Genomic DNA, 26,052 nt, shown 5'->3' with positions numbered 1-26,052 from the left:
GGCTGTTTTGTGTTGCTTGTTCGTCACCAAGCACATTTCCTTTCCAAAAATGCCATGTCTTTCCTTTGCAAAAGCCCACCGGTGCTCTCCGTGGCTGTTTTTGTGGCTTTGCGTTTCTGTTGTTCTTTCCCTGTTTACGCCCCCGTGACCTCTCCGTGGCCTCCTGTTTGCTCACCCTCTTTTGTTTATTGCAGACCACCCCTATAATGACTCGTCCTTAAGAAACCACCCTGACATGTACAGTGGTGAGTCGCTGCGGTAACCCTGGGAGTAACCTCGCCTGTCCTAACCACAGTTTGCCTAACCTGACTGATACCATGCCGTTAACTTGTGCTGGGTGGCAGGTCTGACAGCTGGCCAGGCCAGGGTGCCAAGGTGCCCCCTCCAGAATACCGCTCACCAGGAGGACAGTGGCCAGTTCAGGAGTTTGAGGTGGTTCAAGTGGCGGTGTGGCCTCCTCAAATGTGCAAGCCTCCAGTGGCTGAATTCTGGAATAGTTGGTTAGACCAGGGTAGGGACTTATCAGAGGGTTCAGTAGAAACTTAGGAAGCAGAATCAGTGGAGGGTGGATGGAGAAATCTGAGGCTAGACATCCTAGTAGTGGTTTAAAGAACACAGAAGCTTGGTAGTTGTCCCGACCCGCAGGGGTGTTTACTTATCTCCCAAGTGTCTGGACGTGAACAGTCTGTGTTGTATCCAGCCTCAGTTACTAGGGGTACCATGTCACAGGGCCCATGTCTCTTTAAAGCCCATCTGGGAAATACGAGTAGGAGGCCAGTTCTGAGCTCTTTTGCAAGGCGAGCTTAATGAAGATGCCATTCACTGTCCCCCATCCCCTGCGCCTCCATTCCCCTCTGGGAGTGTGCACAAACCCACTGCCCCCCCCAGTCAGCATGCTGGCAAGTCATGGAATAGTGTCCATGAGGCATATTTCTAGCTCATCACACAACTGGTTGCTCAAACTGATTAGGAGAGTAATTGGCTATTTCCACACCCGATCACCACCTCCTACCATGCCTCAAGAATGTCTTTTTTGCCTTGAGCAGCCCAAGGAATCATCATTTGTTGGCGCTGAAGAGGCAGCTGGTCCCCATCATCAGCTATAACTCGGAAGCTGTCATTGCAGGTCCCCGGGGAGGTCACTGCAGGGCTCAGATAGATAGGAAGTGTCTGTATTTTGATGAGCTAATATAAACAATGGTCAGAGTCTGGAGTGGGGGATGGGAGGAGGGAGCGATCGCTAGGGAGAGACAAAGCCTTGAACTTGGCACCAAGCAGCCAGAGCCACACTGAGCTCCTGCCCAAGAGATTCAAGGCTGGAGGAGGCAGGAGGCCTTTGTTGGATCCTTGGCATTGTTTGTTTTCAAAATAATAGTGCCAACCGCCATTGTGTCAAGAGCCCCAGAGCACTGGTGTGGAATATTCCTTTTTCTAAACTGGATTCCGGGGAATCTGTTATGGAAGTATTCTTAAAGCTGGAGTCTATCAGAGCCAGAAAGTCCCTTAGAGACCATCTGGTCCAAGTCTTCACTTTATATAAAGTAAACCATTCGGGGTACGTGCACATAGAGTTGTTTCATTAATGGGATGCATTCATGATTCCACCCCCTTAAACCAATCTGTGGCCAGTGGTGAATGTTACTACAAGGAATGAATCGGAGTCATACATACCATCCAGGTCTGTGAAACCAAGCCGTGCTCATAAGAACTTCCTTGGAAATAATTGACCCCTTTTTCTCAATCCGAGGTAGAATGGGACAGATTGAGTATGATGGGAAGGATATAAAGTCAAAGTGAGGCATACATTGAGCAAAGGACATCACCATTTCTAGAAAAAAATGGGGAGTTGGAAGCAGGGAGGATGAGAAGATCCTGAGTGCAGGGAGCCGGGCAGAGGGGCGCAGTGACGCTTTCTGCTTGGCTTTGAAATCCGGTGCGCCTCTTGTGTAGCGGAGGACCACCTCATCGTTACATTTTGTTCTAGTGATTTCTACAGCAGTTTGGAATCCTGTGAACATAGGCCAGATACCTCCTGACCTGCTGAGCAGCAGGGGGAAGCTGGTCTGAGATTGTAACTTACCACTTATAACTTAGCCAGGCAAGGAGACAAGGAGGGCAAGGGTGTGCACTCTGGGGCAGACTGCCTTGAATTAAACTCAGGCTCCAGGAACTACCACCGAGTGACCTTGAGCAAGTCATTTAGAGTGTCAGAACGTCAATCTCCTCATCTGCAAAATGGGTATATTACCTGCCCCATAGGATTGTTTTGAAGATTAAACAGGATAATGTGCATACAGTTCCTAGTATGGTGTCAGACACATCGGTGATTAATAAATGCCGCCCATTACTGACCTTACAGAGAATGGTTTGGTGTTGACTGTGTTAAATATAATTGTTGCATGCTTCTGAAATTAAGAGGCATGCAGAGAACTTGAAGTGAAGCCAAGGGAGAAAGGCAGGCACAATTATGGGAAGGAAGTACTGTGGAGGGAGACATTTTAGGGCAGACTAGAAAAACAGAAGCTGTTCAAAGCTCCACCTGTGCTGAGAACTAGATAAGAAAAAAGCTCCAACCACTGCATGAGGCGTTTGGGTTAGACAAGGACGAGGTTTCCTGGCAGTGGAAGATATCAAATGTTCCTAGACAGACAGTTTTTCTCGTCTTCTGGGGTTGTTTGTTCAGTGTTCCTGGAGCCAGGGAGGTGGAGGAGACGCCAGGGGTCCAGCCCCACTACTTCTCCATTCTGAGAACCAAAAGCAGCAAATGTGGGATCCAGCCACCCTGAAGAGCCATTTTGGCAAAGGTTCTCAGATCCTTCTGATTCACTGAACTTGTTCTGCTGGCACACAGCATTTGACAGAGAGGAGATAGTCTGGTTTTTAGCTATCTTGGCCTTTCACTTAACAGGAGACAAGGCATTTTTCATTCGCCCTTTACAAGCCAAGGTAGCTGAGGCGGTATCATCTTCCAATGTCCCCGGAGCTAACCAGTGCCTCCTGCCCTGGAAAGCCACGAGCCCACTGGGCTTGGGAGCACAGGAGGGGGCAGGCTGGCCTTGGGCCAGAGGTCACGTGGCTCACGTGGCAAGCTCTTCCTGAACCCACACAGACATGAACTTCAGCGTCTGGATTCAGAGTTTGATCAGTTATGAGGTCCAACCGCAACCCTGAAAATCAAGGCGAGTAAGAGAGGCATCAGCAGGCTGGAGAGGCCGGATCCCCACCTCTGAGAGGGTGGTGGGGCCCTACGACACCCTCGGGGACTGTCATTTTCCACCATTGAGAGTCTCATAGACTAGTCACCTTTGTCCTAGACGCTCTTCTTAGGTCCTCTTCTCCAGGGAAAGAAATTAGCCACCCTCCTTGGAAGCCGTGGCCCCCCAAGCCACCAGCTGGGTGTCCTTCGTTAATTTTCGTGCAGAATCCTCCTGCTGCAGCGGACCTCATTTCTGCACCGCCTCCCCCCGGGTCCAGCCTCCTCATCCCTTAGTGATGCCGTGTATCCCCCCGGCTCCTCTTCAAGCTCCCCATGGCCTTAAGAATCCAGTTGAGGTGCCTTTGGAGCCACTAAACACCCAACCCAGCTTTTTGTTCCAACCTGGCCTGAGTTTATTTAATAGGCACCGAGGAGACACAGTGAGAATAAGATCGGAGGAAACTGGTGGAAGAGTTTCACCAGAACAGCTCATTAAGACAAAAATATCTTTCTTCTTCACCTCTTTTGCCCTTGGATTTGGGTTTTCTTTGGTTTGAATAGGAAAGATATTCCCAAAGCTGACTGTCAGAAGTCGGAATAAGCGGGGGATCTGTCCTTCCAGAGAAAGGCAATATAGGACAGACATGGGAGCACAGGCTGTGGCACTAAATGGTCCACAATCCAAAACACAATTGGCCGCGACCTTTGCAGGTCTGTTGACCTCACTGAGCCTCAGGGTCCTCTGCTGAGGACACCACCCCGGTTGTTGTGAGGATCAAGCCTCCTCATGACGTCTGGATACAGCTCTTAACGCAGTACTTGGCCCGTAATGAATGCTCACCAGATGGCAGCCCTGATTATTACCTCTGCCTTTTAGGACGTTCTTCCCTGTATTTTTGAACTTCTGGCTTGTTTCCCAGTAGACTCTCCTCCTTTGGGGTGACGGTATGGTTGCTAGCCCGCACCCCACCAGTAGCATTGCTGTAACCTCTTTATAGTTGCAGCTACAGCATGTCGAGGCGCCCATGGCAAGACTCTGCTCAAGTCCCCTCCCTGCCGTGCTTATCGCTTTGCTGTCACGTGTCTTCGGGGCTGCACGCTACGGTGTGAATTCCATGTCCACAGGGTCACAGACTGCTTTCGGCAGATTTCATCCGGGCGTGGAAGAAGGGGGCTAAGCTGAGGCCTCTTCCGCATAATCCCCGGGTTCCCACATTCACCGGCTTCACAAACAGCACCTCCTGCCCTGAAACCTCCTCCTCATAGCACCCTTGACCTTGTATTGTCTTGACCGTTTGGTGATTCCATGATGATGGGTGGGCGGAAGCTGCAGCTTTGGTACTGAGAGCTGGGTGCCCGCAAGAGTTAGAGGTAGAGATGGTAACCAATTAACCGCATAATGGATTAACCCCTTCAGTAGCCACTGTTGTATATGTGTGTGCTGGTGGGACAGCTGAGGATACCTACGGACAGAGAAACAACATGTGGGGTGAATTGTTGCCTTCTTTTCTGTTCTCTTCTCCCCTTGAATTCACTCATCCCCCGGCTGTGTGCCGTGCATTGTGCCAGCTGCCTACGTACCTCTGCATATGTTTCCTCACTTCTTCCCCTGACACAAGGATAAAACAGACACAAACTGTATGAAATGCACTCCCCCGATGGCTCAGGGAGAGGAGCGAAGTGCCCCCAGGGCAGGAGTCCCGCTCATCCAGCCGGGCACCAGCTGACCCAACAGACTCCTTAGGATATACCAGTGCCACAGAGACGGAGTCCGCCTGCCTCTCTGTCCTCCCCCTGCCAGTCCCCATGCACAGCCCCTGCCCAGAAAAATGCCTTTGTTCTCACTGCGGGCGTCTCCGAGGGCCCCCAGCTCCTGGCAGCTCTGCTTCCCTTCTGCCCCTCGCCTCTCCAGCTGAGTCTTAGACTCAGTTTAACACCAGGGGTAGCTCAGTTTGTATTTTTATTTTGCAGTCTCCTTGTTTGCAGTCACACACCTTGGGCGGGTCGTGCCGCCTCCAGTTTCCCCTTGCGTGGGGATCCTGGTTGGACAACCTGGGCTCTTCCTCTGTCCATCTTATCCATTAACATAGAACTGTGCAAAGAGCCCCGGGGGAGAGGTGGGGGGTCCCACACGTGCATGAGCCCTTCCACAGGGAAGCAGCCATCCTGATAGGACGGCCTCTGTGAGCCACCTGGCCTTCAAAACCTGCGCGCCTGCCATTGATTTCCCTCCGCAGCTGCGCAGTCCGGTTGAAGTGGAGATCGCCTCCGCCTCTGAGCCGCTGCTTCTCCCCACCTCCCAGTCTCTCACATCCAATCAGCACCCTCCTCCCCAGCCCCTTCCCGAGTCATTAGTGAAGAAGCAGAACGGCCTTGGCCCCAGAGGGATTCCCTGTCACCTCTGCTCATTAATTCTCTCCACGTCTGTGCTGAACCATTAATAATGCTCCCCTACATCTCTGACTGTTCATCTGGGTCTCCGTGGCTTCATCCCAGCTGCTTGTCCCCAGGGTCCCAAAGACCAGGCTGTCTATCTGGTGGCCTCAATATGTGCCTTCTCTTCCTTCCACTGCCGCTGACTTGGCCTCCCTGGGGTCCACCGCCATGGCCTCTGGGGTCCCAACACCGGATGCTTGGGGAGCAGACCTCTCGCTGTCCAGGCAGCCCCATTGCAGGGAAGGAGAGGCTTACAAGCTGGGGGGGGAAGTGGGGCTCCTCTTGGCAGATCCTTTCAGAACTTAGAGCTGCTCACGCACGTGCCAGTGGGGCTGAGGACCCCTGCGCTTCCTAACACTCCTCTCTTAATGATGCCGCGGCCCTTGGGGTGGTTTCAGCTGGGAGGGTCCGGGGCTTGGTACCACTGAGGGCACGGGGGTGAGAACGGGCCTGATGACATTTCCTTCTAGCCCCACAGCCTTGGTCTCGCTGCGTCATCCCTCTGGGCAGGAGTCTCACGGGAGCTTATTCTATCCTGTTCCAGCCCGAGGAGTTGCAGAGAGAACACCCAGCTTCATGTATCCCCAGGGCACTGCGAGCAGTCAGATGGTGCTGCGTGGCATGGACCTTTTGCTGGAGTGCATCGCCTCTGGGGTGTACGTACAGTGTGCACCCCCACTCCGGGCCACCTCCAGGAGGGCGGGCGTGGAATCTGTGCATGCTCTATTCGTGCCACTTTCGGGGGCAGAGAAGCAAACAGCCCCTAGTGAGGCCTTTGCAAACCCTAGTCATCTCCATACCATTCTGGCTGTCTCTTGACTGGAGGAAAGAGGAAAGGAGATGGGAAGACATCCTGTGTGTGTGCTAGAATCTGGTGTGACTTTATGTAAGTCCCTCAGGTGCTTAGGAGGTGGCTGAGCATCCCCTTATATGGGGGGGATCAGCATTCAAAGGACATGCATTCTCCTGGGCCCAAGTGCACTATAAGGACACCCGGGTGTCCCGGGCTCTGCAGCAGAATAGCAGGGTCACCGTTAGTGATAAACCCCTATTTCCTGCTTGCTCCCTCTCCTAGCCCAACACCAGACATCGCATGGTACAAGAAAGGAGGGGACCTCCCATCTGACAAGGCCAAGTTCGAGAACTTTAACAAGGCTCTGCGTATCACCAATGTCTCCGAGGAAGACTCCGGGGAGTATTTCTGCCTGGCCTCCAACAAGATGGGCAGCATCCGGCACACGATCTCGGTGAGAGTAAAGGGTACGTTGTGTGTATTTCTCATTATGATGACTTTGCCAGCCCTGCGCACCATGACCTCCCTTCCCTCTTAGGGTGGTGGGGCAGGGTGAGTGCGGAAGACTCAACATACTGGTCAGTAACAGTCGTGACCTGCCAGCTGTGGTGTCACCCCTGGGTGTGAGTGAATGTGTGGGAGTGAGTGGGTGTGTGTGGTGGGTGTTAAGGAAAGGAGAGCCACCTGACCATCACCCAACCCTTTTTGGGCCTGGGGCTCCCTCAGCAGGTGAATTTCCTCCTGTGGTCCGTTTGGGTCACACTCAGAGCCTTTTCTGCCTTTCCTTTTGCATTCTAGCTCGTGGTGTGTTGTCTTAGCCCTGTTGTCATGTACCTGTGCATGGTTCTTTCTAAAAATGGGGAGTCCTCATGGCCCAATTAATTTTTTTTAATCATTTCCCTCCCCCAAAGCATAGACGGCCCACCTGAGCTATTGCAGGCAATAGAGCACATGCCTTCTGGGGCCCAGCCGTGGGTGGTGGGGTCCACTAGTCATTGCTCAGCCTGGGGCTGAAGTGTTACATTACTCTGCAATGTAAGTAACAGCCACTGTTTGGGAGGGTGAGGTCTCCTTAGAGCTGCTGACCTTGGTCCCAGCATTACACTCAAACCAGGGGTTCTTAACCTTTTTTGGGCTATTAAAATCTTTGAGAATCTGATCAAAAGGACCTTATTCTCAGAAAAATCCACACATCTACATATTCACAGAATTCTTTCCACAGTTGGAAAGGGTAGCCAGCTAAGAGCTTCTGCTCTAACCAAAGTTCAGTGCTTAAAAGAATGAGTATAAGGCCTTTCCTAACTGGTCTGATCTTCAGCAACAACAAAAGAAATCCAGGGGGGGCCAACCCCGTGCCCGCCTTGCCACCAGCCCTGGCTCAAGCCCTTGGGTGCCCACTGTGAACACGTGTGGAGCTCTAAGGGCGCTCACTGCCCGGGCTGCCCCGAGGATTCTGATTTCGTAGGTCTGACAGGCCCTAGTGTTGTGTTTGTTAGCAGCTCTCCAGGGGACTGCAATGGGCAGCCCCAGCTTAGAACTAATGTTCTGTGACCTCGGAGTAGACCAGTCGGCATCTGTGGTGCTAAGCCAGCCAAAGGCAGGCTAGACCGCGTCATCCCTTGGGAATGAGGCCTGGGCAGGTGGTGAGGGCCTGCGGCTGGCACCCAGGGGCCCCTGCCTTCCTGGAGGGAGCCCGACTGGCCTGTTCTGCCTGCCCCATGCCACCTGACTCCCCTGCCTGTGCCATCCTTGCCTTCCAGCTGCCCCCTACTGGCTGGACGAACCCAAGAACCTCATCCTGGCTCCCGGGGAGGACGGGAGACTGGTGTGTCGAGCCAGTGGGAACCCCAAGCCCACCGTCCAGTGGATGGTGAATGGGGAACCTTTGCAATGTAAGTAACAGCCCTTGTCCCACCTGACCCTGCTGTCTGTCCGTCAGAGACTCAACGTCCATCCCCATGGGCCAGCCCTGGTTGTCCCAGAAGTGGCCACTGCTTCTGGAGCCGCCCACCTCTGGGCATCTCAGGAGGCAGGAAAGCTGCCCATCTGTGTGTGAAAGAACAGGAGGCCTGTGGGTACTTCCCCATATTTAGGGGATTTCTGCTCTCTTGGGTTTTTCTTAAATTTCTGCTTTCGGCCCTTAACTACAGAGCCCTGTTCAAGGCCTGGGGCCTGGGGCCACACCTCCTGAGAGTTTGGGCTGAGTGCCAGCTGGCGCTTGGAAGGTAGAGGAGACCTCAGTAACCCATTGTCACCGGTGACCCAGACCCTTTTAAAACGCCCTTTCGTTACTTTCTCTGAGCTGTCAGAGGAAGTGCAAACAATGATATCAACCAAATAGTGGAAAAAAATAGATGGAAAGAACTCAGAGCTTGACTCTAGGGCAGTAGCTGATAGAAGCAGGCGGAGAGGCAGGAGAGACAGGAGAGAGAGGAGGTGAGACTGCACCTCCATAGACATTTACTGTGTAGCAGGCACTGCCTAGTACCGCAGCCGTTCAGCTCTTTAACCTCAAATATTAAAGATGAGGAAGTGAGGCTCTGATGGTGCAGAAATTGCCCAAGGTCGCAGGACTAGGCAGCCGCAGAGTTGTGGCATTCTGTACGCAGCACGTGAGTGCCGTCTGGTACTGAGTACCAATCATCCCCAGCAAATGGCCTTCCCCGGGGTACAAGCTGGGATAGGGATCTCGCCTCCCTCTGCCATTCTCCCTGTCCCGAGAGTGCTCTGGGGTCAGGCAAAGGCACTAAAGTTCCCAGCACTATTAAATAAATGCAGAGCCCAGGATTTGCAGCTGAGCCTGGTCCTGGGAAGGTCGCCTGTCACTTAAGGGGAGCGGCTGGGAGGAAACCAGCTCCATGAGAACTGCCGTGAGGCATTGAAGTTGCTGGCACTGACTTCCTCAGCCTTTTTGCTGACCAGGGTCTCGGGGAAGGATACAAGGATGCTGCCCTCGTCTTCATTCGTCCCCCGCCGATTCCCAGTTTTCTGGGCTCAGACTTGCTATTGCAGAGGCAGTGCCCTGGGGCCATGGTAGGTCTAAGTGAACCTGGATGAGTTCCTGGACCACGCAGGCCAAGTCATCTGGTCCAGTCCAGAAACCTTTCAGAGAAGTCACCTGCTCATGAAGAGATGAGAACAGGGGCCATTCTCTACATTAATAGAAAACTTTTATTGCACAGTTCCTGGTCATCCTATTGCCTTAGCCTTAAGGTAGGAGTAGGAGAGAGACGGAGTGATTTTTTCCCATTTGGCAGATGAAGGAAATGAGACCCAGAAAGATGCATTGATCTGCCCAGGTCCCTGATTGACGTGTGAACCTGACGAGACCCTGCAGCCCCTCCCCAGCCTCTGCTGTCTGTGTCTGCAGCCCGGCAGCACTGGGGCCACCGTGGCAGGAAGTGTCCCTCTCAGTTTATGTACACTTCATGGGACAATCCGGTAGCTTCAGCAAATATAAGGACTCATTCGGTTTTCAGCAGACATTGACTTAAGGGTTTAATTCTGTGAAAGTTTAAGGAACACTGCTCAGAGGATGGGAAGGTGATCAGTCCCAGACAGTTGTATATTGCTTTGTCCTTTTCAAAACACATTTAAATATATTTATATTGCACACTGGATTAAAATAATAAGAATAATAGTGTGTAACAGGCCCTCTGCTACTGACTTTATATGTGCATAAAATTTCAGGTTATCCTCATAAAAACTCACAAGGTCTTTTGTAGAAAAGGAAACCAAAGCTTAGAGGGATTGAATAATGCTGGCAGGTGATGTGTAGGTTCAGATTCCTTCCTGTTTCCACAGCTTCTGTGTTCAGCCACACCTGCCCAGGTGCTAGGAAGGTCGAGTGGGACTCTTATTCCCATTGGATGGATTGAGAAATAAACTGTAGGTTTGTTGACGGCGCAGGGTCACACAGCGAGGCGATGGTGGGGCCAGGAGCTGCGGCTTCTAGGAAAAATAGGAGACCCCCAGCGCTGCTCCTTCCACAGCACCCGTGGTACTGGGAGCCCTGGGCAGAGGCCCAGGTGCCCTTCACCCTGCCCTCCCCCATTGCTCACGAGGAGCATCCTTCCTTCTGCAGCGGCTCCCCCCAACCCGAACCGTGAGGTGGCCGGGGACACCATCATCTTCCGGGACACGCAGATCAGCAGCAGGGCCGTGTACCAGTGTAACACCTCCAATGAGCACGGCTACCTGCTGGCCAACGCCTTCGTCAGTGTGCTGGGTGAGTGCCGCAGAACCTCCCTGGGACCCGCTCAGGTCAGGGGCCTGCTTTCTTCCCCTGAAAGCAGCCAGGCTGGGTGGGTGAGAGGGCATAGGACAGGGGCAGCCCAGACTGAAGACAAGATGTGCAGGGAGGATGGGAGACTTAGAATCCACAGGGCTGGATGTGCAGTTGATTGCATGGTAGGAGTCAGCCTTCATCGCCCCCCTGCCCTGATGGGAGCAGACCCGTCTCATCCCCTTGGGGTGTCCACGCTGACTCCCCCTGTGTTCTCAGTGGGTCTCAGGGTCGGAAATGGTTCTGAGTATGTCTGGCCCTCCTGGAGCAGTGGGAGGGGGCAGCTGAGAAAGGCTCTGGAGCTGTGGAGGGGCAAGTAAAGAACCTGCCAGACAGTTTGGGGAAACCCTTTGAAAAAGCTGGACTGGGTGTAGGGTAGGTTGAGGGCAGGTGGAAAAGCTCCTCCTTCCTCCCCTAACTCTTAGAGGCTTCTTAAAGGAGGGAGGTTGGTTGGGGAGGTGTGTTGGCACTTTGAGAGCTGCTGTGAGGAGGAGGCAGGTAGACATGAGACCAAGGGGGAGAAGATGGCAGAGTTGACCCCCACCCAAGAGGAGTTCTGGGATTACAGATGTCCCCCCACGGATGCTGTCGCCCCGGAACCAGCTCATTAGGGTGATCCTGTACAACCGCACACGGCTGGACTGCCCGTTCTTCGGGTCTCCCATCCCCACACTCCGATGGTAAGTGCCAGGAGACCGGGCTTCCTGCCCTGGGATCGTCTCTCTCCCCAGCCTCATTCCCACCTGGCCCATCACAGGTGTTCAGCAAGACCTGGGACCCTAAACGGGTTGGAGCTGGGAGAAAGTGGGCAGAGAAGGGCCGGGACTTGCCAGGGCTGCCCAGTGGCTGGAGGCTCAGGCTCCTGGCATGGGGCTCCTCCTCCTGCCCGCGCGGTCTCTCGAGGGGGTGCAGCCCCACCCCGTTGGGCCCCGTGCTTTCTCAGTATGTGTCGTTCTGCTGCCCTGTTGTGAGGTTTAAGAACGGGCAAGGAAGCAACCTGGACGGTGGCAACTACCACGTCTATGAGAACGGCAGTCTGGAGATCAAGATGACCCGCAAAGAGGACCAAGGCATCTACACCTGTGTCGCCACCAACATCCTGGGCAAAGCTGAAAACCAGGTCCACCTGGAGGTCAAAGGTAAAGGAGAGGGTTGTAGGTAGAGGACGAGTTGGTGCGTGCAAGGAAGCCGACTCCTCAGAGTCATCCGCGTGCATTACTTGTGTTGAAAGTGCACTGTGCCAAGTGTCCAGTCCCTGCTGGGACCCTCCCTGTGGGTCTGTCCTCCCAGAGCTTCCAGCTGGCCTGGGTGCTGGGAACACAGAGTCACCAGCCTGGTCCAAATGGAATTAGGGAGGGGAGCCCGCTACCACGCCAGCTGCCCACTACCACCCCAAAAATCGCCTCCTGTCTTCCCAAGCCAGATGGAGAGGATCAGGGATGCTTTGCTCTTTGGGACGGCCCATCCCAGGCCTCCCCCACCCCGTGCATGTAACTCAGAGGTGGCAGGCAGAGAGGAACATGGCAGTGATGAGCTCCCTCGGCCTGTCCGCAGACCCCACCAGGATCTACCGGATGCCCGAGGACCAGGTCGCCAAACGGGGCACCACGGTGCAGCTGGAGTGCCGAGTGAAGCACGACCCGTCCCTGAAGCTCACGGTCTCCTGGCTGAAGGACGACGAGCCGCTCTACGTGAGCAACAGGTGCCTGCGCCTTCCTTCTCTTCCTGGGGCTCGCTTGGGGACACTTTCTTCCCCCTTGCTCTTGACAACACACGGGAGGGCCCGGGGATAGGGCCCTTGGATCGTGCACGCTGCCCAGGCCCTGCTGAGACGGGCGCAGCAGCCTCAGTGAACCCCGCCCTGTACCCTCCCCCCGTCACTCTGCGTCTCTCCCCACTTTGCCACTCCCTTCTCTTCAGTTCTCTCCCACTCTCCCCTCATTCCTTCTTTTTTCCTCCTCCCTTTACTTTCTGCCCTCCCCCCTCCTCCTGTGTCACTCACAGCGGGGACCCCGTCCATGCACTGCCCTGCTTGCAGTGCCCCCGTCCTCCAGCAGAGGGCGGGCCGGAGCCGACAAGAACTGTCGCCCCCGCCGTGGCAGTTCCCAGCCCTCCCAGGCCTCCCAGCCCCGGGGCGGGTCCCACTAGACCCACTCTGGCGCCTCCCTCATCTCAGATCCAGATTCAGTCGGGGTCAGAGGAGGGCCCAGGCACTGATAGGTGTTAAAAGTCCCGCAGGTGTTCCCAAGGCGCAGTCGGGTCGGGAGCCTCTTCGCGCAGGGCCCTGAGGCTGGGATTGGTTCCAGCTGTTCCCCGCGGTCACCGGGCTTTGGCAGGGGTGTTCTGGCGGCCGGCACGGGCATTCTGGCATGCAGCTGACGCTGACAGCCTGACAGACCTGCTCGCTGGTGCCCTCCGCCCTCTGTAGGAGGCAGTTCAGAGGAGCCTGGGGTGCGGAGACCCGTCTGGGCCGAGACACAGGAGGGATACCAATCTGCCTTTTGTGGGGTGGACCTACCTGGGCCCAGTTTGGTTGGGGAGTACAGCCCAAGAAAGGCAGAGGACAGGCACTGAACTTGAGGACAGTGAATAAGGTCAGGGCCACTTTAGCTCTGCCCACTTCCCTCTCCCTCCGTGAGTCCTGGAAGCGTTCAGGGTGGTGGTGTGACCCTGCCTTTCCCAAAGCACTGAGATAGAGGCTCGTGCCCTGCCTGTGAGGCTGCCCTCTCCCTTCTGACTGGTCATCCCCGCTCCAGGGAGAGGGCAGCTGGCCATGCCCAGCACTCCCCTGCCTCTTCCCCGTGCCCCAGTGGCCCTCCTCCCAGCCCCTCCCCGGTGCCTTTGCAGGATGAAGAAGGAAGACGAGTCCCTGACTATCTTTGGTGTGGCAGAGCGGGACCAGGGCAGCTACACGTGCATCGCCAGCACCGAGCTGGACCAAGACCTGGCCAAGGCCTACCTCACCGTGCTAGGTAATTGCCGCTGCTCATACAGGCGCCCACCTCCCTTCCTGCCCCCACCCCCTCCCGCAGCCAGGGAAGCGGTGGGCCCTGGATGGTTCCAAGGGCAACGCCCGTGGCCAGCAGGCCTACCCAGCATGGTGACCACCTGCCTTTGATCTAAGGGTTAGGAAGCTGCTCCTTTCAGAACAAGCTCTGCTGGACAACTAACCTCCTGAGTGGGACCATTAACTCGCTCAAGTCCTCAACCAAAGGGTCCTGAAGGGGAGCGGGAGAGTGGACAGGGGGCGCTCGTTGTGACCATTTTTACCAACTTTACAGCTAACTCTGTACTAAGTCAATTAAAACAATCCATCGTTGAAGCAAGACTGAATTTCGTGTTTGTCCTTCCAACCCCTTCTGCTAGCCTTACTCCCCTCCTACCCTGCTTGGTGGGATTTCGCCGGGTATGTGCCCTTAGCCATCTCGGCCCGCCCTTGTGTCTAGGCCGGACTGTAAATACTTAGCCATCCCAAGCTCAGAGGCCAGTAGCCTCCTGTCCAGGGATGCAAATCTCTTGCTGTCTCCAATCACCTCTGTTCCTCTCTCAGTGCCCTACTGCGCTTATTCAGGGCACTCCTGTCCCTTCCATAGGGAATAGTTGGCCCAGGCACAATAGTAATGTTGGCACAGGAAGGGGACAGAAGTTCCACCCCCACCATGGAGGAACACAGGAAGACTGAAAGGAGGGGGCAGGGGGAGCTGTCCACCGAAGGGAAGGTGAAGCTATGCCTGGAGCCCCTCAGCCCAGGGGCTGCTGTTCAGGCCTCGGCCACCTAGTCCCATCCTTCTAGACCACCTGTAACCCTGGATAACCTGCTAACACCCGGATAACCCATCTTACCTTTGCAGCTGATCAGGCCACTCCGACTAACCGTTTGGCTGCCCTGCCCAAAGGTAATTCGTACTAATCACGGGACCTCCGCCAAACCTTCTCTAGGTATCTGGGAGGGAGGAGGCGAGGGGAGAGAAGGTGCAGGACAGTGCTGCGTGTAGGCAAGCAGGTGACCCCCACTTTGCCAAACCTGACTGCTTTCGTGGGCCCCACTCCTCCGCCCGGGCCCCTGTCACAGCCCTGCTCTGGGCTTCCTGCTCCTTCTGCAGGTCAAGCTGGGAGGTCCTCAGCTGCCATTTCAGCCCCATCCCTTACCTCTGGCCACACTCACCTCTCCCTTGGGGTGGCCTGTTGTCTTCCCCCAGCTTGGCCTCCAAAGTATGTAAGTTCCAGTCAGGAAAGCCAATTTGCTTTGAGTTACCCACAGACTCATCTTTGCAGCCTCTCCACATGTGCTCCTATGCACCCATTTACAGTCTGCATGTACACACACACATAAACATGGGGTCATGGGACTCTCCTTCCAAATCCTTCCAGTAACCAGCCAACATGTGGAAAATAGCTGGCTTGGGGAGCCAGGATGGGAAAAGATCATGCCTACCACCCCCAGTCAGCCACAGGGTGGCTTTATGCCCTGGCCAGGATGGCACTTCCACCCACTAAGTGTCCTGTCTGGATACTAGCTGAGCTCCTCTGCCTGGCTGCCCATTACTGAAGCTAAGTCCCCATCTCCACCTGCCCAGGTACTCTGTCTTTGTCCCTCCCCTTCTCCCGCCTGGTTGGCCCTGCTCAGCTCTCCATACCCCCTCCTGGGCTCCTGTCCCCTCAGAGTCTTGGCACACAGAGTAGAAAATAATTATCATAAGTAAAGGAGACAAAATCCCATGCTTCTTGGCTGGCTTTCCTGAAAGTCATAAACATGGGCTAATGAAAAGGGAAGTGTTTTCCAAATGCTTGCACCACGAGCACATCCGCAGAAATGGGGTCTCCCCTTGGTCCTTCCTTGGCCCGCTGGGGAAGGAGGTGGTCCCTGAGCCTACCCCACCAGGCAGGCTGGGGTTGGTTCCTGCCGGTGGTGACCTCAGCCGGTCAGGGGCCTGCCCAGGGCCGTGTCCAGGGCTGGGGCCAGCGCAAGGGCCGGCCGGCTCTAACGCGGGAGTCCTGCCTGGTGTCTTCTCCCCCTGCTGCCAGGGCGGCCCGACAGACCCCGGGACCTGGAGCTCACGGACCTGGCCGAGAGGAGCGTGAGGCTGACCTGGATCCCAGGGGACGATAACAACAGCCCCATCACAGGTCAGCTGGGGCCATGCGCCCCGCCAGAAAAGAGGGACAGTGGCAGTCTGGACACCGAGGCCTTGCCATGGTTTCTGGCCCCACTTCTGCCTCCCTTCGTGTGCCCTGGGCCACTCGCAGAGCACGTGGGGGCCTTGGTTTCCCTGGCAGTGTCCTGGGAGGAATTGTCCTGTGCCTCTGTCTACCCAGGGGAGAGGGTAAAAACCCAGAAGCCACGAGGGAGGGCTCTCATGAGCAACCCCGCCAGCAGCTCCCGGGACAGCTGTCTTCCTTGCCCACTCAGACTACGTCGTCCAGTTTGAAGAGGACCAGTTCCAGCCAGGGGTCTGGCATGACCATTCCAAGTTCCCAGGCAGTGTCAACTCAGCCGTCCTCCACCTGTCCCCTTACGTCAACTATCAGTTCCGGGTCATTGCCGTTAACGAGGTCGGCAGCAGTCACCCCAGCCTCCCGTCCGAGCGCTACCGAACCAGCGGGGCACGTGAGTACCTGAGGGCTAACGGGGTGCAGACGCAGGTACCCCAAGTTCAAACTGAGTTTCCTCTGTTCCTGGCCGCATGAATCTGGGCAAGTTACCTAACCTCTCCAAGGCTCGGCTTCCTCATCCAGGAAACAGAGAGTAACACCGCCACTTCCATCAGAACAATTACATTTGAAAATGCCACTTGGGTTCTGACCAGGGTGCCTGGCATACAATAAGCACACAATAAGTGTTACCTGCCATTGTTATTATGCCTAATACCATTAATCATTCTTGGTCTGCTTTAAGGGGAAGAGCTATGGCAACAATTTGCAGGAGAAATATAGAAGCGGGTATGATGCCAGGTTTCTTTTCCTAACACACTTGAGTAATGTTTGGATTTCTGAAACCACAGCAGCTCATTGAGGATGGAGATGCTCCCCAAAAATGTCAAATGCCAAGGATAAACCAGTCTGGCATTAAACATATTTAGCAGCTAATCCGTGAAGGGGATAATCCACTTTAAGCTGCTGTATTGACCATCTACAGTGAGGAAGGCCTTAGGATAAATGCTACCTAGGAAGGGATTAAAGTTCAAAAGACATCAGCCCTGCCTTGGGGGTTTAAGTCTTAGCTCAGAAAGCATGTCATCCACATGAGAAAACAGCAGAGTGAGTTCTGTTGCCTATGGGACAGAAGGTGCAGAGAGATGCTGAAAAGACAGTGCATAGAAAGGACAGGAGGGAGAGGGGTTGCTTACAGTGCCCCCGTAAAGCACAAACTGGACTTGAACTTTGCACCCATTTGGATTCCAGCCCCTGAATCCAATCCCGCTGATGTGAAGGGAGAGGGGACCAGAAAGAACAACATGGAGATCACGTGGACGGTAAGAGTCCCAGCCCTTCCCTCGACGGGCCTGCACACCTGGCCCTGGGTCCCCGAGGCCATAGGGTGGCTCAGACCACCTGGCTGGTTTGGGAGCCACTCTTCTCGGTGCTGGGCATCAAGAAGCCAAACAGGAACACGTCTAAGAGTGAGATTTAAGACAGGAGACAGGAGCAGAGGTGCCCTAGGGACAGAACCTGCCAATCTGGCAGAATCAGAGTACCAGCAAAATAAAGTGGGCTTCTCTAGAAGGAGGGGCTGAGGTGGGGCTCTAGGAAAAATGCAGCCTTAACCCAGTACCGAGATCTGGTGTGTTCTGGGTCCCTTGGCTAGAGAGTGCTCAGATGGTCAGCACCTGCGTGTTTGTGACGGAGGCCTTCTAGCCCTGGAATGGACCGAGTCAAAGGACTCCCTCCAGGCTGGGATTGAAAATAATCCCATCTTCACCCTGGTTCCATGACTACATTTTCCAAACCAAAATTGGGCTATGCAGTCTCAAAGTGACTTTTTTTCAAGCCATTTCCAGGTCTGAGAGTTGCAAATTCAGCTACTGACATGTTAACATTTCTGCAGTGTTGCCATGAGTAGTGAGAACGGGGAGATACAGTGTTTAGAGTCGCTCCATGCCCATCTTTCTGGGAGCCTGATCTCACCACAGCCTTGGCAACTGGGCTGAGCCCAGATTTCAGACACCAGGGCTCATCTTCAGGACCTTGCAAAGGTCAGTTCTTGGTCCCTGGGGACTGCTTCCTGGACCAGGCCCTTAGGGAACAAAGGACAGAATTATGCCCACTCTTCACTCTGACCTGTTGGAAACAGCAGGACAGATACACATATATTTGGCAGAACTGGAATCAGTCTGGGAATTTTGAGTTCATTGGCAAGAGGCGTGCTGTGGCTACACCAAAACTCATCCCTTTCTAACCTTGGAGAATCCTCTATTATCGTCCATATTACATTCTCTTGTTGCTCCATCACAGGAAACAGTCCTACTGAAAATAAAGCTCTCGTTCCCTGTGCACTTGCAAATGTGGGTGCCTCTGGGGTTGAAGTGACTGAGTCTTGAATGAAGCCTTTGTCACAGAAAATCTACATGCTGCTAAATTCATAGGACTCTGGGCTTTGGGGGGACTCAGCGTGGGGTGGGAGGGGCACACTCTCCCCAACTCTGCAAGGGGGCCGGCCAGTGATGAGGAGATTGGGGAGGAGCGGCTGGCACAGGAAGAGCACGGGGAGTTCCGCCTGTAGCCTGCACCCTCTCTACCCCTGCCATCTGCCTCTCCCTGCCCAGCCCATGAACGCCACCTCTGCCTTCGGCCCCAACCTGCGCTACATCGTCAAATGGCGGCGGAGGGAGACACGAGAGGCCTGGAGCAACGTCACGGTGTGGGGTTCCCGCCACGTGGTGGGGCAGACCCCAGTCTATGTGCCCTATGAGATCCGAGTGCAGGCCGAAAATGACTTTGGCAAGGGCCCTGAGCCAGACACTGTCATCGGTTACTCCGGAGAAGATTGTGAGTACCCTCCTCCTGTCCCCAGCCCAGGACCCTCACGGCTGGGTCGCACAAGGTGACCCTCACAGACCACGAGTCTGGGGCTGGGTCGTGGGACTTGCAAGAACATCCTAGGAGGATAGCCAGTTCCCAGGAAAGAGAAATCCCCTACCGAGACCTAGAGCAGACAAGCCCCGGATGATGTCAGGAGCGGAAATGCTGTCACCCGAACACTGGTTAGAATACTGAACGCCATCACATAGTCACATACTCTTATTTTGTGCGTGTGAAAACTCAGGTCCTGCAAGAGAAAACCCTTGCCAAAACCAGTAGTAAATGCCAGGCTTGAAAATCAGAAACTAGGCTTTCTGATCTACCTTACTGCCAAGCCCTGATGGCACCAAGAAAGATTTCAGGACTTTCCATCCCAAAGAGCCCTAGTTAGACTCCTCCACAGGAAGCAGGGCTGTGGGCCAGGCTCCTCCCCGGGCTCCCCAGGGGAAGCCTTGGGGGATGGAGAGGGTCTGCAGAGCCCCCCAGGCTGGTGGAACAAGCCTGAGCAGCCACCTGCCAGCATGACCAGTGTTGTTCTCAGCCCTTGGAACTGAGCATAAAAAGAAACATGCTTGGGAGACTGCCACTGAGTCAACCAGCAAGATTATGGGCATATATGTATACATATGAAGAATGCCTAGCTCTCCAGAAAGCAGGGGCCTCCCTGTCCCTAGCACATCAGTCCAGTAGGTGGCTGAGCAAAGCTCTGCGGAGCCCCTCCTGGTCAGGGTGATCCATGCCCTGGTGGGTCTGGGCCTGGTCCAAGAAGAGATGGTAAAGGCAGATGGGGTGACCAGAAGGAAGGGAGAGGAGGCACAGGTGGGAGCCGAGTCACAAGGGCCAATGCTGAGGTCAAGAGTAGGGCCAGTGGTTCATCATGGTGAGCTGGGAGGAAGTGAGCGTTGGGCCTCGTGCTCTGCCCTCCTGGAGGTGGTGATGGATTGGACCCACTCAGGAGATGAGTAGAGGGAGTCAGCAGGCCCTCCGTGCCCCCCACCACTCCTCTCCACGTGGCAGATACTTCAGGAGAGGAGGCTGGCGGGGACTCCTGGGTAGTAAGTATGGAATGGGCTCGGCTAGTCACGGGCATCATGGACAGCCCTGCAGTTTGCATCCTGTCTACGCCTGCGCCTGCGCGGGGGTAGAAGAGTGGAGAAAACAGGGCAAGAATCAGTGATGGGGGAGGGAGTGGCCCACCCTTTCCACACAGTCTCAGGATCCTAATCCCGTCCTGATCGAGGTGAGAGCACCTTCAGTTTGTGGATGATGTCTCCTGCAGGGACCTGGCAGGAAATGAATGCCACTCAAAGGGGACCATTTCTAATGTGAGGACAGGGCCAGAGGGAAAACAGCAAGGTGTGGTGCACCCTGGGGGGCTAGCAACAGCAGGATGCCATTATACCACTCTGAGCCTTGAAGGGGCGGGGGACAGGTGAGTCACCACAACTAGGGAGGGCTCTTTGTGGAGAAGAGTGCCACGGTGTCAGTCTGCAGCCAGGGGAATAGACACCCTCCCCTGCCCCTCGTCCTGGCATGGGACCTGGCATCTCCCTTTGGGCAAACCCATCTGGAAGCCGATATGGTCCAGAGAGGGCAGCCTTCCGGACATAGAGCGGAGTGAGGAAGTGTGGAGAATGGGATGGAGGGGCAAACGGAGACCACCCAGCATGGGAGGGTAGCAAATAATTGCCCTCTAAACATGTACACAGATCCCTCCCACCAGGACTACCCCCTTTTGTCCTGCGCTTCCCCCCAAATACTGTCTCATGGAGGAGACATATCCCCTGCCCCTCATGGAGCACCCGGGGTCCAGGGTGGGGTAAGGTGCCGGCCCGCAGAGAACATGTCTGAGGGGACCCTCGCCTCCAGGGGCCTGGCCTTTCCTGCATAATCAGCTCTCTGTTCCAACACATTGCAGATCCCAGGGCTGCACCCACTGACGTTAAAATCCGAGTCCTGAACAGCACAGCCGTCAGCCTTCAGTGGAACCGCGTCTACTCCGACACGGTCCAGGGCCAGCTCAGAGAGTACCGAGTGAGGAGGCCGTCTCAGCCCCGCCTAACACCCAGCTTGCTAACCGGGGCCAGGGGACAGTACATGTGGGCCATAAGCTATTTGGAAGGGGTCTTGCAGATAGCTGTTGGATCCCGAGGTGATTCGGGAAGATGATGCCTAGTGTTAGCTGGTCAAACACATACCCGGACACAAGCACGCTGTCCTGCAGCAGACACGCTGGCAGACCCTGCTCAGCAGACAATCACTCAAAGGGTGGTGGGTTTGGGGCTGACGTTGCATAGGACGTTGTGCTTGTAACACGTGTGTGAGGGGACACACATGCATCTGCAGTGCTAGGCACCTCTGAGCTACACCCCACCCCTGGGCTGCCTGCCTCACCCGGTCTGATTTCATGAATCCCCAACTAACCGGCAGAGCCCCTAAAAGGATGGACGCGCCGTCCCTGTTGTCACAGCCAACTCGGGATCACGTAGGTTATGGAGGCCCTTGGCTTCTCCTGTCTTCCCTGGGAGCAGTGGCTGCTCAGTCATCCCTCCTCTCTGAAAGTGTGAGCTGAGGTGGGCAAAGGGGGAAGAAACCCCAGGGTATGCACGGCTCTTCCTAATGAATAGCTCTATTTAACAGTTGCCTGGGAGTTGAGGGAGGCTGTAGCCATGGGGAACACAGGTTCTGTGACTTAGAGATCGTCAAGAGTTGGCTGACAGACAATTGGGAGCAGAACGGAGGGGTCAGGCTCTCCTTGGGGAATGAATTCCGAAGGAGGGCAAGATGATGTATACACTCGAACACGCTCTTCCCAGTAGTTGACTTGCGCCCTTAACCTACCTGCCTGGAGATTTTTCTGGCTAAACCTCCCAAAAGTTCCCCTCCTAAGCCTGGCCTTCCTCCTTACCTTGCCGCTGGAGGCCCAGGTGATGCTGGTGCGCAGCCTGACCTGGAGCCTCTTGCCCACTGCTAACCAGACCTCATGTCGCAAACTCCCTCGGCTGTACTGTAACACCACCGCCCTCCGTAGGCCACCCCGTCCAAGCTCTTGCCACAGGCAGCCTGGCATCCCACTGACTCAGACATGTGTCTATCCCCTTCTAAAGGTCTTCAAACAATATTTAAAGAAACCATTTGACTTCAAAGGAGTCCATCAATCCTCTCTCATGTTCAGACTTCTGGGATAGCCCACTACTTTCCAACTCCCGTCTACTGCCAATCTAGGCCATACTAACTCAACCCCGAAGTGATGTGGTCTTTAAATGCAGAACAGAGCTCCCCAGGCCTGGACCTCTGGCACGCATTTGTGGTTCTGGCACGGACGCCCTGAGCAGCGTGTTCCCCAGCTTGGAAATAAGTCTCATGATGGAGCAGCTCCATCAGTTAGTTCATTAGCGAGCGTGCCTGTTCCCCAGTGAGGTGACATGGCTCAATGATTGAGAGGAAAAACCCTATTTCTTATTTGACCTCAATCCCTGCTCACTGGCGGCTGATGTGTGGGGACTGTGTGGCCACTCCCCCAGCCCTGTGTGGGACTGACGAGGTCATCCGGGATTTGGAGCCTGTGGCGTGCAAAGGGAAGACCAGTCACTACTGCACCGCTAACAACTAACCCGCCTCTGCCTGGCCACCCCCTCACTGGCCTGCCTCTGTCCTGAAGGCCTACTACTGGAGGGAGAGCAGCTTGCTGAAGAACCTGTGGGTGTCTCAGAAGAGACAGCAAGCCAGCTTCCCTGGTGACCGCCTCCGGGGCGTGGTGTCCCGCCTCTTCCCCTACAGTAACTACAAGCTGGAGATGGTTGTGGTCAATGGGAGAGGCGATGGGCCTCGCAGTGAGACCAAGGAGTTCGCCACCCCAGAAGGAGGTAGGTCTGACCTGCAGCCCCTCGGGGTGGGGCGCACAGGGGCAGCAGGTCCACGTGGGCCTGGAGCAGCTCCAGCATGGCCTGGCACGGACAGCACAAGGAGACCTCACGGAGCTGGTGACCTGTGACCTGAGCAGCTCCCGCCACTCGCACAGAGCACTCCGTCACCGAGGTGGCCTGCCCTGACAGCATCTCAAGAGAAGACCCGTGCAGCCTGCTGGCATAATTCCGGGCAGGCTCTGCAGACTGAACCCCCGAGGCATCCAGACAGCCCTTCCTGAAGCCGAGGCACAGTCACCCTGACCTCCTAGAGGCATCTGGTTTGTGTACCAGCACCCAGCACCTCCAGAGCCCCTCACCACTGTAATCAAGAAGCTCTCGTTAAGATAGTTGACACGCGTTTGAGGTGGCCCTGCAGAGGGGGTGCCCTGCCTGCCTGCCACAGACTTCTGGTCGACTGGCCCTGGGAGGCAGGCACCTGCAAAGCTCCTGGTGTCTTTTCCGTTGTTACCGGGCCTTTGATCAGCCTGGCAATTGCTTTGCCCGCTCCTGTTTCTCCTCTTCCCCCTCTTAACTGTTATTTCCCCCATTTTTCTTCTCTTCCGCGTTTCTCCTCTCCTTTGTTCTCTCTTCTTGTTTCCTTTATTCCTGTCTCTCCCTCCTCTTTCTGGTTTTCAGCAGCAGCCCTGCCCATTCATTGCTGCCGCCCCTCACACCCCGTCCAGAGTTCCGTCCTCTCTCGTCACCCTGGAGCTCAGCATTCTCAGCCCAGAGGCCGGGTGCTGCTTGGACCCAGCAGTGAGACTCCTTGTCTGAGGGTGTGGGAGCTGCAGCCTCCATACGGAGCAGCTGTGCTCAACTCGGAGGCATCTTTGCAGGATCAGAGCCTAACATGGGCAGGATCCAGGGCTGTTACTGAAGCAAACTTCACCTGCTTCTTCTCCATTTAAACAGAGTCGGGGCCATGCTTGTCCTGAGCCTGGGGGAGCACCATCCTGCGTGGGTGGGGGGCTCTGGCCACCTTGCGGTCGTCCCGGGTTCTGGCTTAGCAGCGACCCGGCGTGGGGGTGGCCCGCAGATCAGTGCCTTCATACCTGTGCTTTGTTTCTGTGTTTTCTCATCCTGCCCGCCGTCTTCCTCTCCCTGTCATCGCCCCTGCTCTCTCCTCCTTCCCCAAGTACCCAGCGCCCCCAGGCGTTTCCGAGTCCGGCAGCCCAACCTGGAGACGATCCACCTGGAATGGGATCACCCGGAACACCCCAATGGGATCCTCACTGGATATACTCTCAAATACGTGGCCTGTACGTTCTGCCCTTCTTTCTCTTGGATAATCTGGGAGTCAGGAACCCCATCTCACCACTTCTCCTAAGGAATTGAAAGATGCAGGGGGCATTGTGGGGAGACAGAAGGGCCAGGGGGAAAGGTCCCCTTAGGATTAGGGGAGGCAGGTGAGACCCACACCCTGCTCTTCTGACATGGCTCCTCCCACAGGGAGCTGCAGGCACTGGGGGGTGAGACAAAGGAAACACCTGGTTTTAGGAGGGATTCAGCCCCAGCCCTCAGGGGTCGTACAGACTCCAGCTCCTACAAGTCTAGGACACAGAGCTCCTCACCCAGCAGGGCCTCCATTCCACGGGACAGACAGTGCACGCACGGGAATCCACACAGCCCTCAGGACACCTTGCTGTCCTTTTATGATGAGGCAGCAGTTTGTTAAGCTGCCAAGGAACTTGGGTGACTCAGGAGCCTGGGTGGGGAAGACCTTACCTTAAGAGCTCAACGTCACCCTTGCAAGGACTGGAGTGTCATTACACTTGGAAAACTTGAAGCCTGCTAAAGTAGGTGACGTTTTATCTGGTTGGGAAGCTCAAAGGGCCAGGTGTTGTTAACGATTTGAATAGCCAGCCCACTGTGTGCCTGTATGCTTTTGTGAATTGATCTCTAGACTTGACCTTCCCTCTTTGAATGGGCCTTTTAAAAGGAGGCATTAACAATCAAAAGCTCTGGCGGTTTTGCCCTAGTTCTGTTTGAAAGGAACAAAGAAACTCCAAAGTTTTGTCCTTGTTGAAAAGACTTGGGGATTATATGACTGAATCAGAATCCGCTGCGTAACTTTGCAGTGAGCTAGAGATAATGAGATCAGTGAAAAAGCATTAACCCCCATGTGTCATCAATCAGCTGGAAAGAAGTTCTTGCCCAACTCTCTGCCTTTGAGTCCGAATCTCCCATCCCCCAAATCCTTAAACTGCAGGGCAGGTTGCACAGATTCTCCTTCCCGCTGCAGATTATATGGCCCATTGTCAACATGACTGAAGCTCAATTCCACTTACCTGTCTCTCCCCAGTTAATGGAACCAAAGTAGGAAAGCAGATAGTGGAAAACTTCTCTCCCAATCAGACCAAGTTCACGATGCAAAGAGCAGACCCTGTGTCGCGCTACCGCTTCACACTCAGTGCCAGGACACAGGTGGGCAGTGGGGAGGCCGCCACAGAGGAGTCACCAGCACCCCCGAATGAAGGTAGGTGCACTGACACAGCCTTGGGGGGTGGAAGGCTCCCGCTAATCTAGGTGCCTAGAGAAACACACCGACCTGGCCTCTGGCCACCCGGCCTCCTGGGATGGAGAGGAAGTGAGGCTGCAGGTCCTCAGGCCCTAGAAAGGAGAGAATCCTAGAAACTGACGTACCTAGAAACTCAGATCCTCTTCGACCTGCAGTCGGACCTGGGTCCCCCCTTTGCCTTGACTTGCGCTGCTACCTAACGTCTGTCATGTTTCCTTCTAGTGGGAGAGTAAGGAAGAGAGGAGGAAAGGAGAGAAAGCATGTGGGAAGTAAACGATAATAAATTCCAAAGAGTAGTGAAAGCGCTCGCCTGTTGAAGGAGGCGTATTTTTATTATTATTGAGGGTGGCTCATGAGGGTCTAGGAACACCCCTGGTGCTTTTCCCAGGGCACGTGGGGACAGAGAGGGAGGGAGAAGCAGCCTTGATGAAGCTCCTTGCCAGGATCATGAGCGGAGCAGGAGCTGCCCCTCCCTGCAGCCTGAATTGGGTGAATTGGGAAGCAAGCGTTTGCCAGACCAGCTTTACTCAGAGCAGGGGGAGCTCCTGGCGTCCTGGGCAGCAGAGCACCACGCCTCCGCCGCCACTGCCTGGGAGCTCCACTAGAGGGCGCTCTTGGCCCGTCGGCCCGGGCCCTGGCTTCGAGGAACCTCTCAGGGTGGCGAGACTATAGAAGGGGGGACCCCTCTGCCTCTCCAGAGGTACAGCTGTCTATTTAACAGCCATTTCTTGGGCACCCACAATGTGAAGTGCCAGACACTTGCAAAACCAAGGATTACAAAGGGGATAAGGTCAACGTCTAGAAGGGGAGACATCCATGGGAATATGTAACCACAGCTCAGCAGGAGGAATGTTAGGTTTAGATGAGGCTGTGCAGAGGGCTTAGATCTGCAAGGAA

General features: G+C 55.1%; 1 protein-coding gene across 20 annotated transcripts in view; it reads left to right on the top strand.

Moving 5' to 3' along the window:
- The window catches only part of NFASC (neurofascin), a 164,118-nt gene that overhangs the window by 107,602 nt on the left and 30,464 nt on the right, over positions 1-26,052 (top strand). For 10 of the 20 annotated variants that reach the window (XM_037015259.2, XM_037015249.2, XM_037015258.2 and 7 more), the window contains 18 exons: positions 195-245; positions 6,177-6,288; positions 6,708-6,892; positions 8,186-8,317; positions 10,510-10,653; positions 11,279-11,390; positions 11,683-11,849; positions 12,265-12,412; positions 13,558-13,682; positions 14,562-14,606; positions 15,736-15,837; positions 16,121-16,318; positions 17,113-17,183; positions 18,474-18,696; positions 20,648-20,763; positions 22,391-22,595; positions 23,774-23,896; positions 24,940-25,113. In XM_037015259.2, coding sequence (XP_036871154.1) covers positions 195-245; positions 6,177-6,288; positions 6,708-6,892; positions 8,186-8,317; positions 10,510-10,653; positions 11,279-11,390; positions 11,683-11,849; positions 12,265-12,412; positions 13,558-13,682; positions 14,562-14,606; positions 15,736-15,837; positions 16,121-16,318; positions 17,113-17,183; positions 18,474-18,696; positions 20,648-20,763; positions 22,391-22,595; positions 23,774-23,896; positions 24,940-25,113 — 2,433 coding nt within the window. Of the gene's footprint in view, positions 1-194; positions 246-6,176; positions 6,289-6,707; positions 6,893-8,185; positions 8,318-10,509; positions 10,654-11,278; positions 11,391-11,682; positions 11,850-12,264; positions 12,413-13,557; positions 13,987-14,561; positions 14,607-15,735; positions 15,838-16,120; positions 16,319-17,112; positions 17,184-18,473; positions 18,697-20,647; positions 20,764-22,390; positions 22,596-23,773; positions 23,897-24,939; positions 25,114-26,052 lie in introns of those variants that run through there. The other 10 variants (XM_037015261.2, XM_037015260.2, XM_037015250.2 and 7 more) reach the window with 8 other exon arrangements.

This window comes from Manis javanica, chromosome 11 (assembly GCF_040802235.1).
Source record: "Manis javanica isolate MJ-LG chromosome 11, MJ_LKY, whole genome shotgun sequence".
Lineage (NCBI taxonomy): Eukaryota > Metazoa > Chordata > Mammalia > Pholidota > Manidae > Manis > Manis javanica.
This window is presented reverse-complemented; position numbering and strand designations above follow the sequence as displayed.